The sequence below is a fragment of the Strix uralensis genome, chromosome 20 (assembly GCF_047716275.1).
Source record: "Strix uralensis isolate ZFMK-TIS-50842 chromosome 20, bStrUra1, whole genome shotgun sequence".
Classification (NCBI taxonomy): domain Eukaryota; kingdom Metazoa; phylum Chordata; class Aves; order Strigiformes; family Strigidae; genus Strix; species Strix uralensis.
Genome location: NC_133991.1, coordinates 10,405,192 through 10,423,588, shown reverse-complemented (window position 1 = coordinate 10,423,588; position 18,397 = coordinate 10,405,192). Strand labels below are relative to the sequence as shown.

The 18,397-nt window shown below is 42.0% G+C and overlaps 1 protein-coding gene across 2 annotated transcripts in view; it reads right to left on the bottom strand.

The window, feature by feature from the left end:
* The window catches only part of CLTC (clathrin heavy chain), a 33,426-nt gene that overhangs the window by 13,689 nt on the left and 1,340 nt on the right, over positions 1-18,397 (bottom strand). For both annotated transcript variants that reach the window (XM_074890241.1, XM_074890242.1), the window contains exons 2-14: positions 10,416-10,623; positions 8,044-8,312; positions 7,542-7,703; positions 6,628-6,741; positions 6,054-6,227; positions 4,990-5,187; positions 4,114-4,314; positions 3,353-3,505; positions 2,925-3,047; positions 2,514-2,651; positions 2,222-2,386; positions 1,921-2,101; positions 777-940 (exon numbers count right to left, since the gene is read on the bottom strand). In XM_074890241.1, the coding sequence (XP_074746342.1) occupies positions 777-940; positions 1,921-2,101; positions 2,222-2,386; positions 2,514-2,651; positions 2,925-3,047; positions 3,353-3,505; positions 4,114-4,314; positions 4,990-5,187; positions 6,054-6,227; positions 6,628-6,741; positions 7,542-7,703; positions 8,044-8,312; positions 10,416-10,623 (2,250 nt within the window). The remainder of the gene's footprint in view (positions 1-776; positions 941-1,920; positions 2,102-2,221; positions 2,387-2,513; positions 2,652-2,924; positions 3,048-3,352; positions 3,506-4,113; positions 4,315-4,989; positions 5,188-6,053; positions 6,228-6,627; positions 6,742-7,541; positions 7,704-8,043; positions 8,313-10,415; positions 10,624-18,397) is intronic.

The window sequence follows — 18,397 nt, the reverse complement described above, 5'->3', positions numbered from 1 at the left end:
ACATGAAGGCAGGAAATGTTCCCAGATAAAGTTTTCCCCTCCCACACTGTTTCTCGTTTTTCTAGCAGCATTCCATTTGTCAATAAGCTCAGCACTAACAACAGGCTACAGAAGCTGAACTTTGAGCACACCATCTTTTGCCACTCTTCAGAAATGTTTCAGCAATCCCAGCAGTGACAGTCAAATTATCACCTATTTACACTGACTGGCACATCCTAGCAGAGCTAGACTGCGGTTCACCTGGCTGAAATTTCAGTGTGTACGAGTAAGATGAGTGAGGGAGATCGACCCTGAACTCTGAAGGCATTTATGGAATTAACTGACACTATTTATTTGTTGTTTCTGTAGCCGCTCAATTGAAGCCAATTACACTGTAAATAAGCACCAAGGTATGAACTCATTCGGCATTATGGTTGTTTCTCAACCTTCGAGTTACCCATTTCCTACTTTATAGCAGACATCTGTAACAAGTTCTAGATGAGCTGGTGCTATTATTACAGGTTAAGAGTTCAAGCCAGGTTAACCTTACTAAGAGCAGTAAGGAACTTATCTGACCGATTCTCCATTTTTTAGCTATTGTTCCAGGCTCAGGCTCTATTAGGAGGTACTGCCAACATGCTGGATACCTCTGGTTTAAGAAGACAAATGGATCCGTAAACACAAATGTTAAAGATTCAACTGTATTTTCAGAGCTGCCTCATTTCACTGGTGACACACACCATGTTTTATAAGAACCCCAAACAGGCCAAGACAGTCCAGAGCCACCCAAACGTTACCTTGAGGAAGTTTTTAACGCGTTCTGGATCATAGCAGTTACTTTCCCTGCAGATTCTTTCCACTTCTTTAATTTGTCCTGTCTTGCATGCAGCTTGAATATACTTGAAGTGCACATCTGGATCCTGGCTGAAGTTTACGATAGAGCCCAGGAAATAAAACAAACCTCGAGAGAAACAGTCAACAGGTTATTCCACTAAAGCACTTGAGTTGGATCAGTATTAGCTGTTAAGCGAGTGTTCCAAGTTACAATGAAATGAAAATTTGAATCTGACTATTGCAGAAGTTTACAAAGAACTGAAAAAAAGATTCAAGCATTGTAATTGTTTTACAAAGACCAGATTGTCCTAGCTGAGTCGAGCCTGTTGTTGTTCCCCATGTATTATCCAGATTAGTGTGTTATATGCAACTTTGATAAATACTGATGTATCATCATTAATTGCCATAGGTCAGCTTTGTTAAAACATCCAGCATGTGCCTTCCATACACACCTAGACAGGAAGTGAGGAAGAGTTCAGAAAACCAAAACTAGTTGTGCTCAAAAGCTACTACCACTTTCACTAAAACAAACTGCCCAAAAATTGCTTGCCACAACCCACAGCTAAAGTTCTCTTAAAGCTGATGCCACATAATACTTGACTACTTTAGACAAACGACTGCTGCTAACCATTCCCCAAATTCCAAGAGTCCAAGGTTACGTTGCATTCTCAGTCTTTACAGAGGTTTTCTCTAAAGCTTAGCAAGATGCTGTCCAGCCACACATCTGCAGAGATTTGACCACTGACGTACCACCATGCTGACCAGACTATACAGAGCTAGTCTTTTTGAGAAGTACAAAAGCCCGAAACCCAAAGGCCACACAAATTTAAGATGACCATTTTGGACAGAGGAAAAAGGCCAGCTGCTTCTTCAATTAACTTTTTAGGTCATCTACAGCTCCAAGCTTTTTGGTAGCATTTCAGAAAACCGACACATGCAACACTGAATGTTGGTGCCCTCCCTTAACAGGGGAACTTTAAGGTTTAGGTCAGGTTCTGAAACAGTTGAGGCCTAGGTACTGAAGTTCAGTATGGCTTTCTAGATTTCAGCAGACAGTCCTTCATACACACATGTATGCTTTTTCTAGAGGCAAGAGCACAAACTTACCTTCAAAGCTCTTGAAAGACTCAAACAGCTCAATAAGTGACTGTGTTGACAGTTGTTCATGGTATTTTGAAGCTACCTGGACACAGATCTGCAGGTTCTGACGAATGTTAGCAGACAACATAGCACGCAGACATTCCAGGGAGTCTTCTACCGATAAGGAACCAAAATAATTCACTAACCACTGCAAAGACACATAAGCCATTTTAGACCCAAGTAGAACACTCTACACTCTGGAGTCAAATGTTGGAAGCAATTATTAATGGCCTGAATTTTGCTAGATTCAGGATATTTGATCTCATACCTCAGGATTGAGAAGATGAGTGTGAACTACCGCACGCTTGATGTCATACAAGTCTGTGAAGTGTTCGAGTGCTCTCTGTAGCAAGCCAGCTTTCTCACACAGCTGAGCTATGTGAGCCCGGTCATAATGAGTAAACATTTGGTTTCCCAGGATAGCATCTGCAACCTAGAAGGAACGTCGAAAAGTTTCATTTAGTTCCTAAACACTATTACTAGCATTTGATACTGACCCAATGCAGGAGCTAGTCTAGCTACAGATAAGCCTGATCCAATAACTCTGACAGCAAGCATACCTGAGGGGCATGCATGAGGTTCATCTCAAGTAAACGTGTTTGCAGGGGACCTTCTGAGGGACGATTATTCTTCAGTGCATCCAGCAAGAAGGCTGTACATTGCTGAATTAAATTATATTCCATAAAGACATCCACAATCTGCAAATAAAAATTTAGGCTTTTGATTAGAAACTGGAAGCGTATTTAAACAAAGTAACATCAAGCGCAGCTTCCAAAGCTAAACTGTTTATGCTGCCACTGCACTAAGGTACCATTTAGTGTTCTTAAAACTAGGCAAGAAACAGCATTGTCCCAGTAAGGTAAATCCAAACTCATAGTTCAAAATCTTTCTTTCTCTGATGGTAAGAGTATGACTCCTCCTACCAATTTAAAGCCTTAAAGTTAACATTTCATAGCAGTGAAGTTATTTACTTGTGTTATGTCTGCAAGAGGCTCTTCATCTTGAACAAGCATTTGTGCAAACTGCTGTCCTTGATCAGGGCTGATTCTCATTACGTTCCTCAGCAAAAAAATCCAGTCTGGAGTATATCCGACCTGAAGAGATAATGAAAAGTAGTAACTCAGCAGGAGCATACGCCTTGTTAAATACAGAGCTCAGTAAGAGCGACTGTCAGGAGCTTACACAACCCAGTCAGAATTTCCTCATTTGGAAAAGGTTACACAGGGAAGTATGAAAGGGTACATGTGTGAAGTCTAGCAGTAATTATTCATTACAAAACCTTAGGCCAAAGCGGGTATTACACAGGCTCTCAGATTCCCCCCACAATTACTTTTAGCTACTTTAGTACATCAGTTATTCTTAAATACGGGACAGATATGGCAATTTAACTTCCTCTCACCTTCTTAGCATACAAAACAATCTTCTGGACTTGTCCTGTTTCAGCAAAACACTGGATGACTTTGTTTGGAACATTGGCTCTCAGATAGACACTAAGTGCTAGCGTAGGATCTACAGATTTCACAAGGTCTCCCAGCTCCTCTGAGCACTCCAGCTGTTTAAAGATATAAATACAGTCAGTCCACCCCATCAGTGCCATGCTGAAATGCATTACTACCTTCTTCCTCATTTGTCTTCCTTTTAGACTCCTCTCTAAAAAAAAAAAAAAAAAAAATTAAGGCCCAACCTGATAGCCTTATCTGACTCGTTCAGCAGTGATCTATTGTGCTCTGTTCCTTATGCTGTTCTACAGGAGTCAGAAATGCATTTGTAGAGCTAGAAAGAATTGGGTGATATATTCTATCAGCATGTTTCTTCAGCTAATTACACAAACGTAATCACAGCTCAAAGTATATGCGAGTCAGTATCCAAAGAAGCCTGAAGCTGTTTGGGAAAGAACAGCAGCAGCTCAGAAGCTTTGCATACTAAGTTCACCCTGCTGTTATTTTAAGTAGAATGAGTGAAGCTCTTAAGAATATTTGATCAATTCTCTTGCGGTAACATGGGTCACAGTTACAGATAGAGTGAACAACTATTGCTCAACTGACCACACTTGTGCGTTGCCGAGATGCCCAGTTGAGTTTTCCTGGGAAGGGGGGAAGGCTGTCAAGCAGTGAAGTCCCTTCCACTCCAGGGCTCTAAATGTATCTACCCCAAATTTACCTTATCTTCTTTTAACCATTTTTCCAAGAGTTGTTTGCGTCCCTGCTGAAGCACTGGTCTGCAGAGTTCCAGTGACTCGTACTTATTCAGCTGCCCTTGGTCAAGCAGAATGCCAAAGTATTGGAGTAAAGGGGAAGTCTGTCCCGGCTGGGCTGGAACACTCTGGAACCGGCGTATGGTGTCTGGAGTACGCAGGATTCCCTGCCAGAAATAGAGATGCACTTTAGTTTTCTGTTCTGCTATTGTGGCTTGGCAAGAGTTTCTCCAGAAAGCTGAAGTTAGAAATGCTTGCTACAGCAACATTATGTTTTGCCAGCTCAGAGTAAGTCAGAAGCAGTATGGTTGAACATCAGCTCAGACATTGCCTTTGAGGTGTTTTGACAGAACATGTGCAATCGTAGCCTTAGACTTGTTTCAGTAGCAATGCAGATTTAAGTTCAGAGGACTGTTCTACAGATTTAAGACACCCTTGTCCTTGCAAGCAAGTTCCTATCATCTGAATTTAGTCTCTTACTCTGCCCTTTTTACTGTGTTTCCAAGTGTAGCCTCAGCTAAAGGCTGTCTTTTCATAGAGACTTTTTTAATCATTGGAAAAGTAAAGATACATACCAGAAACATTAAGCCTCATAGCCATTACTTTATCACTTATTCCTCTCCCCCTCTGGGGGCTTCATACAAGCTCTAAGATCTTCCAGCATACAATCAGTACTCTCAGCACACTGCATACAGGTCCCTCACAGGTATGTCAAGCACTACATTAGGACAGGAGCGGTAACAAGATTCTGGTCTTGCCACTTAGAAAATTCAGCAAGCTTCCCTGAAGCAAGAAGCTTAAGCCAGCAGAGTTCAGTACTGTTCTGAATATCAGTCTATTACCTTTGGGGCGTTAGCTGCCACTTTTGCTGCCTCCGAATAGTTCCCTTGTGCAAAGAGCGCATTGAATTTTCTGGCAAAGAGTTCCTCAGCACCTGCCAGGTTGTTACGGACAGCCATTCGTAAAGCTAGGTCAGGATTCTGCAGCACATTTGTGATATAGGGAATAATATTCTCTTCTTCCACACACACTGAGAGCACCTGAATAAATCATCAAGGAAAGCTTCCAGTTACTCCAAATATAAGCGAGCCAAGGGCTAAGCTAACCTCTAAAAGGAAAGCTATGGCATACATGGAAAGTTTTTCCATCCCTTGATAACTGCAGAGTCTTGCCATTTTATTTAAGAAACAGACCTCTGCTTAGAAAGAACCTCTATCATCCCATTCCTGCATCAAGGCAGATGATTAACAGTCAGTTTCAACTGAGGTATTTACAGAGGTCAGAAATACAGGGATATAAGTACTATCTTTCCATAACCTGTACTCAGTGTCCTAAGTAATCAATCCTAGAGGATAAACCAGGAACAAGTCCTCTGCTCTGTATTACCCGTGCTCAACAAGCAACAACATTTAAAATCAATTCAGCCTAGAGGCATAGCTGTACAATGTTAGCAGACTGGTTTAAACCAGTTAAGGTAGATGTGTATGGAGAAACAGTAACAAATTTTCTTTGGGGCTCAGAACACTGTCAGACATCAATCAGATGTTCTGGACAGAGTTCAAAGTGAACATATTTAAGACTTTCATTAGCATGCAAGAGGATACAACCTGCCCCCCAAAAGAGGTATATTCTAGTTCCATCCTCAACAGCAGGACAGCGTTTAGATCCACTGGTTGTCACTACAAAACCCCCAAAATTATGCAACCAGAACCCGAGTTGTAGAAGAAACTAGAAGTCAGACAAGCTGCCCTCCTGTTCAACTATCCAATACTACCATATTTCTCATTCTATTATTCTGTCTTGTTAATGTCTGGAAACTTCTAGCCATTGATATGAACACTACAGTGTATCTTTAAGGGCCAGTGGGATTAGCTAAGCAAGTGGTTTCCAGGCCAAGCTTCCTTACTTGTCCCTTTCTGTTTACTCCAATAATTCCAGCTGTTGCTTCATGCTGTGCAGTAACAAATATGGTCTCTCCACTGATTCTGTTCATGTAGATACAGGTGCCAGTTTCCAGGTCATACAAGTGGATATAGCCATATTTTGTTATGAGAAACACCACATCGTGCTTGTCACTGATCTGCAAAACAGGAATGGATTAATCAAATTTGGTATTGGACAAAAGGAGTAAGTGCTTTTAAGAACCAGCAGATAGCTGTGCCATTTCAGGACAACTAGGAGTGCTGTTATATTTTTAGTTAGTACTTGAGTACTATCGTAGTAGAATGATGTTTTAAGAGCTTGAAGGACAGTTAAATATACATGGATATTTCTTCCATACATAAGAACGTGTTGCCTTTGAATGCTGCTTCAGTCGCCACCTTTAACACTACTGAAGCAGAAACAGAAGTCACACCCTTTTAGTGCCCAGCCTCAGGTCAATATATTGACCACCTGGCCTGCAGTGCTCCGTTACAGCATCACATCCACCAAGAGAAGCTACAGCCTTGTTCTTGTGCTCTTGTTCGCAGCTGTCATACCTGCATGGCAACAGGAAAGTCGTTTTGTGCTTCAGGAGGAAAGAAGACATCCACTGCTTTCTTTGGAAATGGCTGATTCCCAGTAGGCGGTGTGCCAACTTCAATGATATGCAACTGCGCGAGAGATTCGTCTGTTAGTTCTTGTATTTAATTTACGTAGCAATAGATTCAACAACGAAGATGCAGCAATTCTTTTGCTGCTGAGCCTTAATCCCAAGTTTATGCAAAGATAAACTAAATCAGTCTTCCTAAATGTTTTCACTGGCTAAAGGTGTGGCATACTGTATTCATGTACCATAGATGAGGGAAACAGTTAAGCATGATCTTTAGCTAACCCTAGCTCCTTAGAAGCTTAAAGAGTCAGTTAGGTCACTTTAATACACACTCTTTCAACTTGATTAACATTCTACAGAGACAGTTATGAAGATGTTTCTCTGAATCTAGCTTTGGTTTTACTTTGTCTTAGCTGTCACAAAGTAGCTCACATAATTCCAGTGTTAGTATTAGACCACTAGTTAGCCTTGTAACACTAGTGTTTATTTTTTTCATCTAATAATTTGGAAATAAGTTAAACCCGACACTGAGGATCAGCATCAAAGAAAGATTACAACAGCTTTCCCCTTAAGCCAAGCCTGTGAAGTGGAGTCACGTGCTTCAAGCAGCTAATTAGGCTGGTCATGACATGCCACCTCACTTCATGACTCCAAACAGACTCCTGCTACACCATGTAGTCCCTGCTGTAGAGCTCGGTATGCACCAATTTTCATATACATTAGATATACATCTTGCAGACTGACACAGTCCTTCACTTCTCTCCTAAAGGCAACTTTGTGCATTATACCACTTGCTTTCCTGGAAGGAGATAACCAGGATGAGTCATTAAAGATTACAGCATATCTAGAACCAAGTCTTACCTTACCCCCAGCTTGCCCTCTTACTGCAAAACAGAAGAGAGTGGATTCTTCAGCATTTCCTTCCATCTTGAACTGCGCAAAGCTTGCTGCATGTCCCTCAATTGGCTGCGACACTTTCCTGTCTACAGAATATAGCTGCATTGCTCCCACAACACGATTTTGCTAGACAAGACAGAACAAGAGTCAGGAATAACAGGCATCTTGGCCAGCAATTTCATTTAAGTTAGTGTTGGTAAAAACATTGTTGTATCAAACTGAAGTACCCTCCCATACTTTCTCTTACAAAGGCATCACTTAAGACTCTTAATCTTGTACTAGTGTTTATACCATTACTGTAAGATTTTCAGTTACACTTCTTTGTTATTTGAAGATCAAGACAAGCATTTACATTCCCAGCAATATTTTAGGAAAGAAAACAAACATATCTCTTCTGCTCCTATAGAGGGAGGAAACGAGCCAAGCTCTGGGCCTTCCACGACAGGCCTCCCCAGTGGTAAAGTACCTGTGCAGATATGCCAGTTAGCAGCAGCCATTTCTGCTTCGCATCGGTACGGTAGTTGATGATCTGGCAGCCAGCAAGACTAGAATGGCGATCAAACATTTTCACAGGCTGGGACTCCCCCTCCATACTCCAGTGGTAGACTGCATTATCCGTTACAAGGGCAACAGTATTCAGAGAGATCCACTTCCAGAAGGTGACATCATCTGTCATTGTATGGGCCTTCATTTTGCTCTTCATTTCAATGTTAAATATTTGAAGCGTTTTCCCAGCTAGAAAAAACAACATTGTTAGCTAGGTTACAGTTTCCACTTGTTCCTTCAAGCACTGGTTAAAAGTAGAGCAGCTGCACTATGACATTAAACACTTGTGACTTCCTTCAAGAAAATGCTGTTATATACCGGCAGTATTTTCAGTGATCAGCTATTACTTTTAACCAGATCCCATTCCTAGGGCTAATTTTATCAATTTGCCACTACTGAGCAATCAAACAGATGTGGAAAACAACTTGGTAAGAGACAAGAGCTTCAGCCACAGGAACAAGTTGTATGATACTTCATGTACATCAGAACTAGGTTACAATAATGCCGAGTCTCTTAAAAGTTGTGAGGAGAACTATGCCAGTGTCATTAAAAACTACATCCACATCTGTTTTAAGTATAAAAAAAGCACAACATGGAATAGTGAAGCTGGCAGAGGGCTTTCATAATTCAGACTCATTGACTTATACCCTTAGGTTGCACTAATGGGATACACAGCTACTGGCTGCAAGCCAGACTAACAGAAACTGTGCAAGGAAAGGAATCTAATGACCAACACAAACTCTAGAAGGCAAGATGAAAAGTTCTCCAAATTACACTGAATGGTGCATATATACATCCTGAACAGCCACCTGCAGTCATTTATATCAGTTTTTACAACACAGTGGCATATAAGAAATTCTTTCTTCCTGTTGCTTTAGGAGATAGCTATTTAAGCACATGCTAGTGTAGCCCAAGAGGAATAAAAAAAGATCTGAAACTAGGTGCAGGCTACTACCTGTAACTCAGCTTGATAAAGTCACGGTGCCATATGGGCAAATGCCTTCCCTCACCAAGGAGTAGTTTAGTTAGAAGCCACCATTAGTTCAGCTATTGATGTAAGATGCAGAGTCAGGAGCTTCTCCACAGCTTGGAGAAGACTGTCTGATGCAGTGTTACTCAGGCTACAGGCTAGCAGTTGGTTTCCATATCTAGTGCTGCTGGAGCTTTAGAGTCAAGGGCGTTCAGGTAACATGTACCCTACATGCTATGCAAGGCACATTAAGAGGCAAAATCTAGACAATTCAAAAGGGTCAGTCCTGTTTATAAAAAGCTTAATATCAAGATCCCAATAGTTTAAAATACACTTCAAGCTCTCGAGTGGATTAATTTTCTGAATCTTAAGTATTCCCTTGTTTGGGAGGGCATGAAAAACCTCTGAATTTTAGGCTTTCAGTTGCTTAAACACCACTGTTCAGCCATGTGCACCACAGACCTGAACCGTTTTATTCTGCTTTTTCTTTCCATAAGACGCAAGAGGAACTAGTATAGTCAATTGAAATAACTCACCATCTGCACACACAAGAAAGCATTAAAATTGTGACAAAACAGTAGCACAGTATTAAAGTCAAACTTCAGCAACATTGAATACATATAAATCCTTCCATTAGCAATACATGTGTTTCTAGAGTGACAGTATTTAAGGCTTCTCGGGCCTCCTGGGGAAAGAGACTGACACCTCTGGAGACACCAGAGGAATGCTTGTCCTCTGTACTGCCAGAGATACCAACTTAGCTGACCTTGTGTTTTATTCACCACACAAGTCTTCCCTGCATAGTTTTACTCTTCTTATCACTAACTGATACAATAAACATGCACAAACTGGTGCACTGCCTCTTCCAGCAAGGCCAGACTAAGGCCTTCAGGAATATTTCCCCTCCTCCCCAGTCTTAGTTTTCCTTTCTTGACAAGAGAGGCTTAGTTGATAGACCTTATATGCTTAGGAGATCAGGTCTCACTTCCCTCTACCATGATTGCAGACTTGAGACTCCAAAAGTATCTTAAAGCCAACACTCTCCTTCCAGCTCGCCCTGCTCAGAAGCTGTAAGCATTCTGACTGAAGCAAAAAAACTCATCCTGATGATCAGCAAATAACAGGAAGCTCAGCTGAAGCTTACTGCCCAGCTACCTTCAGAAGAACTGAAAATGCATTAAACTTAAGCGCCCATTAAGCTGTGGAAAACTGGTAAGGGAACCTCCCACATAAATTGCCCAAGAGACTTAAGTCAGTCATAAACTAGTCTTACAGAAAGCTCTCCATCCACTTCAAACATTTCTTTATCAGGACTTCCGTACCTTTTAATGCAATGACTTTACTGGCAGGGTTCATGATAGCACTGTCAGCTGAAATTGGTCTTCGTATCGGGTTGCTGGGGTCATTCATGTCAATGATCACCACTTGAGCCTGTTCTCCCACTTTCTCTCTTATGCAGATGAATTTGTCAGACTCCATTGTCAGAGTGCTGAACCCAATGTTTGCTGGGTTGATGCCCAGATTTTGGAGCTGAAAGATAAAAAAAAAGGTTTAGCATTAAGTTAGTACCTCAGTACGACCATGAACAGCTTTTGTGAAAGTTGCAAGAGATACCAGGCTTCACTTATTTTTTTGCGACAATACAACCATGCTACCCAAAAATAGCATGGCTCACACATTCCTGCCCACCTTCATTTAAGCCCAGCAGGCACCCTGAAGAAGCGCTGCAGCATTCAAATGCTTGGTACTTTGTCTTCAAGGCACATTTACAACGTGCTGTTTTGAGAACTCAACTTTTGAGCCCCCCATATGGTTTAAGGCACACTGAACTCACCTGCTCCTGGTTGCTGTGCCAGAGTTGCAGCGTCAGTACTTGCTCTCACCAGCTCTGCTTCCAGAGCCCTAACTTACTCCATTGAGCTTGACAGCTATCACCATTTCAAGCTTAACGTCACATGTGAGGCACCTGAGCTTTATCTTTATCCTTGTAGAGTTAAAAAAACCCTACCTGTCTAGCAATCAGCCTAGTCCTGTCTAGCAGCAAGGCTGTATGCCACTCAGGAGGCAGAGCTAACACGAGATGGACGTGACTTAAGCCAGAAATGGCTCATCCACAGCCACGCTTAACACAGAAGATATCAATAAACCACCTCCCTTTCTGCTGAGCCAGTCTGCTTCTGTAAACCTTTAAATGCATACCTTCAAATTATGTTTCCAGTACAGCTTGCAACAAAACAGTTTAGTTAATACCACTCTGTAGTGTTTGCAGCAGGCTACTGTAGTAGAATGTCAGTAGCAAAACAGTTTATTCCATTTTTAACAGTGGAAATGCAGAACGGTTAGTTCACCTCACATACAGATACCCAGCTTGTGGGTGGATATACGTTAAAAACTCAAGATCAGTTTTCTACTGTTAGAGGAATTATCACTTCTAATAATTCAGGTATTTTTCTTTCTGGGAAACTGTCTGAACTTCAAGCCCAAGGTCCCCCGAGAAGGGCTAGACCTTCAAGGCGTTTTAGTATTATTGTATTAGTTTGAAACAAAACACTAAGCTCTTATCAGCTGCGCTCTGTACGAGCTCCAAGATGACCACGCCTCAGCTGCTCTGTTCCTGCCTACTTGCAGCTTCTGATAAAGAGGGCGTTTTACTACACTTCCCCTTCGCCCTGGCTTTCAGACCGCACGTGCGAGGAACAAGCAACATTTAAGCTATGGCACACCAAGTTAACAGAAGAAGCTTCACAGAAGGCACTTCAACGGATGATCTACATCACCCGGTGAATCAAGACAGCCAGATCTTGGTACAGTTTAAGGTTGAGACTCCAAAGTCAGTCAGTTTTAGCTCCTTGGGTCTGCTGAAGGAGAGAATTTCTAGAAGATGATTCAGCCTTTGTGTATGGTACCCTGGTCACTCTGCATTTGAGTCCTTTGTCCTAAAGGACACTATTTCACTGAAGTTAACTTGCTCTTTCAAGAGAGGACTTCACCATTTGAAGCTCTTCAGTCAGGTTCTAACAATACCAAAAACATGTTCAGGCTCTTTAATGTTTAAGGGCTCATTTCACAACTAGTTTATAGAGAGTTAACACTGGTCTTTTGGTAAAATTAAAGTCTACCCAGTTTTAATTCTTCAAAAGATTTTTAACAGAAATAAGACTATAAGCAGAAGAGATTTAAATGTACTTCTTGAAGCTAGGTATCAAACTAGTTAGCGTGACTGACTAGCTGAAGCCGTTCTTCCAAGACAGGATACCTGCTCTTCCTGCAACTTGACACAGTGAACAGGTTCATTCGACGACAGCTCCCTTTACATCCATCTACCTGACAATAAACCCAAGAAACTTTCAGGTGAAAGACAAGTGTTTTATCAGCTCTCCCAAGAGAAAACTGTCAATGCTACAGCTATCAAAACCAAACTCTATCTCCTTGACAGGTCAGAACTCCGTTACTCAGATTTAAGTCAGTGTTTGAGGTCCAGCATCACAGAACCTGACCACACATTCTTTGGCAACAGGGATTCCCTTAGAAGAGTTCAGTTTTAAGTTCAAACCTCCCTTTTACACCTTTATTTGGGTAGTATTCTCTAGGCCTGAGACTCTGGTATTTGTGTATCAGCTAGGCAGGGCTACATGCAACCCGGTCACATCCCTGCAGGCAGAGAAGGATGTAAGAGTTTCATCTGGTAGAGCTGGAGAGACTTATGAGGATGTGGCACTTCCTTTTGCTAAGGCTGCAAGCTTAACAAGTGCAAAACCATTTATCAAGCACTCAATTTCCTTGTTAATTTGGTAGAGGGAGGGTAGTTTCGAGCACCAAGTACTCTGCCTGGCAGTAACTCACGGCACTATGCTCAAACAAACACTGTTGACAGAGTAAATTGAAGAAGCAAGTCCTAGCAAATGGCAAACCACTTAGGGATGTGACCACTGAATCAAAGTCGCTTAGATATTGCAAGACAGATTTATCTTGATCACAATCAAACTGCCATCTGCTAGGTGTCATGTCTCAGGTATCTAGCTCTAGTTAACAGCAGAAGATGGGGTCCTTTTTAAACTTCAGACCATTTCCAAAGGCTAGATATTTCTTTGAAGTTATTTAGATGAGCACTGGGGCTCTGGAGAAGCTTTCTGATAGAGACGCAGCCATGAGTGAGGTCTCCAAGTACACAAGCTTCTTCTGCTAACATTTCGTCTTTTAATCCCAACCAATCCAAGTGCACACACCAAGAATGTTTCAAGCACTGACACAGGAAGTTGACTCTAACCGTGACAATCTCTGCATTTGATTACACAAGAGTATCACCAGCCAAGGGTGGCACTTGCTTTGCTTAGCTGGTAAGGCTAATGGTAACTTTTCGTGGCTGCACTCAGACCCGATGCACGGAACTCTTGAGTACAGATCATTCCCTGGACTATATGTTCTTTCCTTCCCCAAATGGGTTAAAGTTCAGGTGAGTGAGGCAGGAGTGTTTATAAAGCTAAGCAAAGCAAACAGAGACTAAGGAAATGTGACAAGAGGTATTTCTTTGGAAGCTTTTATTATGAAAATTTCAATACTATTCTGTGTACAAACTCCCGAGTTTGCACTACAACTAAAAGAGTACAGGGGTTTACAGCAGATTTTCTACCCCTTCTCCTCTTACTACTGAGGGAAAAAAACACCCAAAGTTTAACATTGCACTCATTTAGGTCCACTACCTTTCACTGATTCATGAACACATTTCAAAGATTGGGAAAAAAAGAAGGAATTGTAAGGTACTCCTACATTATGCTACAAAAAACACTTCCTTGGCTTTCAAGCAGATATGAAAGCAGAACTTGCCAGCTGTGCTTGGGCAACCAATTTACAGTTCGTTATTTTACACCAACATTTGTTGAAAAGTTCAGTTATACCAGTCTCCTGAAAGCATGTTGAGAAGAAAGTGTTCTGTGAAGTAGCTGCTTCATTAGAGTAGAACCATGAAACAGGTTGTCAGAGAGCAGCAGCTCTTCTGTTCAGCAGAGATGTTGCCTTGAAGGACTTCTCTAACTCGAGGTTGGATACTTCAGTCAATTGCAGGCTGCACTGAACCATCAAATTCTATGACGACGTTTATCTGGACAGCATTGAGAGGTGAATCTTTCTATCATGGTAAGTGAGAGTCTGATTAGCAAAATTATTTTTCCACTGGAAGATAATTCAAGTACATTCTCGATAACTTACCCAGAGAAGTTGTTCATATTACATGCATGTTTGACATCAAACTGAATGGTAAAACTGCTGACAAGAGTCTCTGTTGACCCCTTCCTGGAACATTCGCTTTCTTGTGACAGTTTGCTTAGCTGTCAAATAATTTCTCCTTGCCTACAAGGAAGGGTGCGGAACTGCTGAGCACGCATTTCACCTCGACTCTCGCACTCAACAGGATATAACCACTGTTCTTGTAGCCACAAACAGCTGCTTAGTCTCTTCCCAGAGATTCCTTATCTCCATGCAGCTAGAAATCACGTAGCTGGGAAATGCAAGTTAACAGAAATATTCCCAGCCTTTTGAAAAGCACGGAGCTCCTTGATGTGCAGTGAGTCACATCAGCTCTACTGCACGGCCATGCTTTACTAGGCTTTGATCAAACAAGGTAGACACCAGGCTACATTTCAGCCACTCATTTAATTCCACACAGGAAAATCAACACAGCAAACTGAAGTCACACAGAAGATTTATACCCGTGCTGATCTGTTAAGAGTTACTGACCGCAGTTCTGTAACACAGGAGTCCCATGGCCAGCCAGTGGCTCCAAAGCACTTCATGCTTACCAGTGCAAGGTAAGAGTTACAGTTTGTGACAGGCTAGGAAGTTATGTTTTCAACAGATAAGAGACCTCTAGAACAGTCAAGAGCTCTTCTATTTCTATATCCTTCCTATTTTCTGCCTCAACCTCAGCAGGCTGAGGTAGCCATCCGGTCTCAGCAGCCACAGGCATGCTGTGTGACTACTCCAGCTACAAGCCACAGCTGAGACTGTACCTGCAGAAACCCCAGTGCGGAGCCACTGGCTGCCATCGCTAATCTGTGGTTGAGGCATCGCGGTCTCAGCGTGAAGTGCTAATGAGCAGTGCCACCAAGACAAGCAGGCCTGGTGACTTCAGTACCTGCTGCGAGGGACATGCTAAGAGGAATTGCTTATGAACTGCTTAATTAATTGTTCCTATCCAATTAGTGGGCGCCTAGACACTCTTCAGGCTGCCTAGATTCTTCACAGCACTCTTTGTTACAGATTTTCCCTCTGCAAAAATAGTCCATGCTCACTGGTATTAGAAATTCAGATCCATTCTGAAGCAGGGAGCAAGACCCCCACCAAAAATGCGTTAGGCACAACAGTCCTGTCTTTAATTCCTGACTTAAAATACCAACAAAAGACTTAACTGCTTCAAAGTAATGCTGTTATCGCAGAGATTTAGTGTTTTAGGATGTATTAAACTGTCTCACTGCCAGAACAATACATGGAAGCATTTTGTTGTTTGTCATTCTTAAAATGAAGTAGTAAACTTGTAAGTTTTATTATATGATGTCTCAGCTGTCCAGTTTTTATCCAATTAGCTCTTTGGCATAGCTAGCTATGATTCTGAGAGCCATCCAAGTGCCACCACATTAGAACAGCAGAGCCACCATTCAGGTTTGCTCCATCAATGACCAACAGATACAAGAACCCTTTTCCTAGTTTAGAAAAGTAGTTCTGTCTCAGCATCAAGCGCACAGCATGAGCTGACAGTTTTCTGTACTGTCTAGACAAGTCTACAGAATAACTTAAATTTTAATCTATTTAGGTTCAGAAGATTATTTACGAATGCCTCAAGTCACACCAGTACGGTGATGTGCCTGGTCCAAGCTCAACTGTTACATATTTCAGGGTTGTGTGGCTAAATTAATCAGCAATCACAGTTCATCACCCGCTAAGTAGTCTGGTTCCTTCTCATTCATCAGGAACATGTAAGCTTAGGAAAGCTCCATGCACCTACCACAGTAAGCTGCTGTTTTACTTTCACTCTCAAGTACACTGAGGCACCAACTTACCGAAGCCCTAAAACCTGATTTGCAGTTATTCCACATACTGAACTCTGATCTCTCCTGGACTGTTTCCTCATGGCTACTTAAAAAAAAAAAAAAAAAACAACAACCAGTAGCACTATAAAGTTTTATAACATGAGCCCAGTAGTTTTGGCAGCACAGGAATCAAGTTTCTCCTTGGAAACTCCCAAGGCACGTTTCTCCACAGAGTGTTGTTGATGTTCCTTTGTGGCAAGGCAGGCAGCTACAACAGACAATACACAGATAACATCCTACATATTTGTGACTCCTGAGATTTCACAGCTAAGCAATGGGACTCAGAGAAAACCTGAAGCCTGACTACACGCTTTGTTTTTAGACTTTACTTAACAACTACCCAAAAAGCTTACTTGACCCTAGCAAGCTAAGTACTTGTCACGTTTTATTGCCCAAACTTGACCTTTAGCTCAAGTCGTGGGTACAAAGCACGCTGTACTGCGTACCCAAGAGACAAGACACTCCAGAGCACAACAGCGCAGGGCTTCTGGAGCCTTGAACTCTTCATTCCCGTAGCACCTCGCCAAGATCTGACAGCAACAGATGATGCCAGCGTGCCTCGAGTAGTGCAATATGGAGTGCAACTGGGTTGGAGCTCAAGATCAGGACAAGCTTCCTACAGACAGTTACTTGACCACTGTCTGACCTGCAACAGTGGATCCATGGAGAACTAGTATCATACTACACGTACTGCTGAGTGCCAGTCTTCTAGATTAATTAAAAGCAACTTTCAATAATAGCTTTGCAAGAACTTTCTCATTCCTATCCATCACCTGCCTTTTTATGAATAAAGCTCCAGCCGAGCACCTTCTTTCCTTAAGCATCAGCTACAAACTTGCAAGTGTTGCGCAACACCTGTACTACAAGTTTCCTAGACAAAGTAGGTTAGGCACAGTTCAAGAAATGGTATTATTGGGTCCATGAGGACCTCCCGTGAGCAGCCTGGAACACCCTAAAGCAGTTCTGGATAGTAAAAATGTGGCAATATCAATGTTTCCGCTCTCAAAATTTACTCCAACAGCAAGTCAGAAGTTTCAGCATGAAAATAGTGCCTCCGAGAATTCAAGTTCTTCTGAATTTTTTCAATGAAACAAAATGAGGAAGTTCAGTAGGTACAAACTGGAGCATTATGGGCAAGAGCCACATGCATGCAGGCACAGAAGGCTGGACAGCCCAGGCTTACAGAAGACCAGCTCATATATGCAGTTGTAAAAGATGCTGGTTAAGCGAGTGCTCTACATTATAAATAGGAACAGGGCAAAAAAAATACAAATAAGCAGATAAATCAGTCTTTAGGCAGAACAGTCACATCCCACAACAGTGCTGCCCTGAAACCTATCAGCACTTCTGGAGTGAAGCAGATGAGTTTCATTATGTAATAGTACTCATGTCATTAGAGACCTGGTAGCGGGTCACATGCAAAGTTTGTATCTTAAATAATGTATCATAGATGCATTTCTACAATACTTTATTAAGAGCTGGGCTACCCAGAGGGATGAGTTTCACCTGAGTATACAAAACGTTCTCAACACCTGGTTCTAGGCTATGCCACTACCAGGAGAAAACACTTGCTCAGAGCTGAAGCTCTGGCCAATTCAGGAGATACTCCTGTCCGTGCCGCTTGCCAAAGAGTCCAGGGCTACACCCAAGCTATGAATTCTGACCTGGTTTTAAACTGATATTAAAGCAAAATTATCCAACGCTCAACAGTTAATTACCCAGATAAAAACCAATCATGGCAACATTTTTTAAATCTAAAAGTAACACTACATAGACAGCGGTAATTTACCCAGCAAAATAAGTATTTTGCAATTGTTCTTTTAACAAGGTGCCTAGAAATGAAATTCTTTCCGTTAGCCTTAGAAGAAAAATCACTACAAATCAGGCAAATCCATCACTGTTAGTGACCACTGCAGCCCAGTTAACTAAACACATATAGATGGTGACATCAAAGAGAAGCAGAGCTACAGACAGGTTGCTAGAAGACAGAAGCCCCTGCCTAGGTGTGTCGATGTAACTTTTATTACACAAGTTCTCCTCAAAAAATACTCCTCAGTAGTGAAGCCAAGCTTAATACCATCACAGTTACAGCAACTCAGGACGAGAAGCATGGCTCGTAGTACTTCGCCCTACAGACTTGTCAGATAGGAAGTACACATTGCACAACTGTGTCACTGCTTCCAGACCCCTCCCTGCACTCCAGCTTCACCAAGAGGCACTAA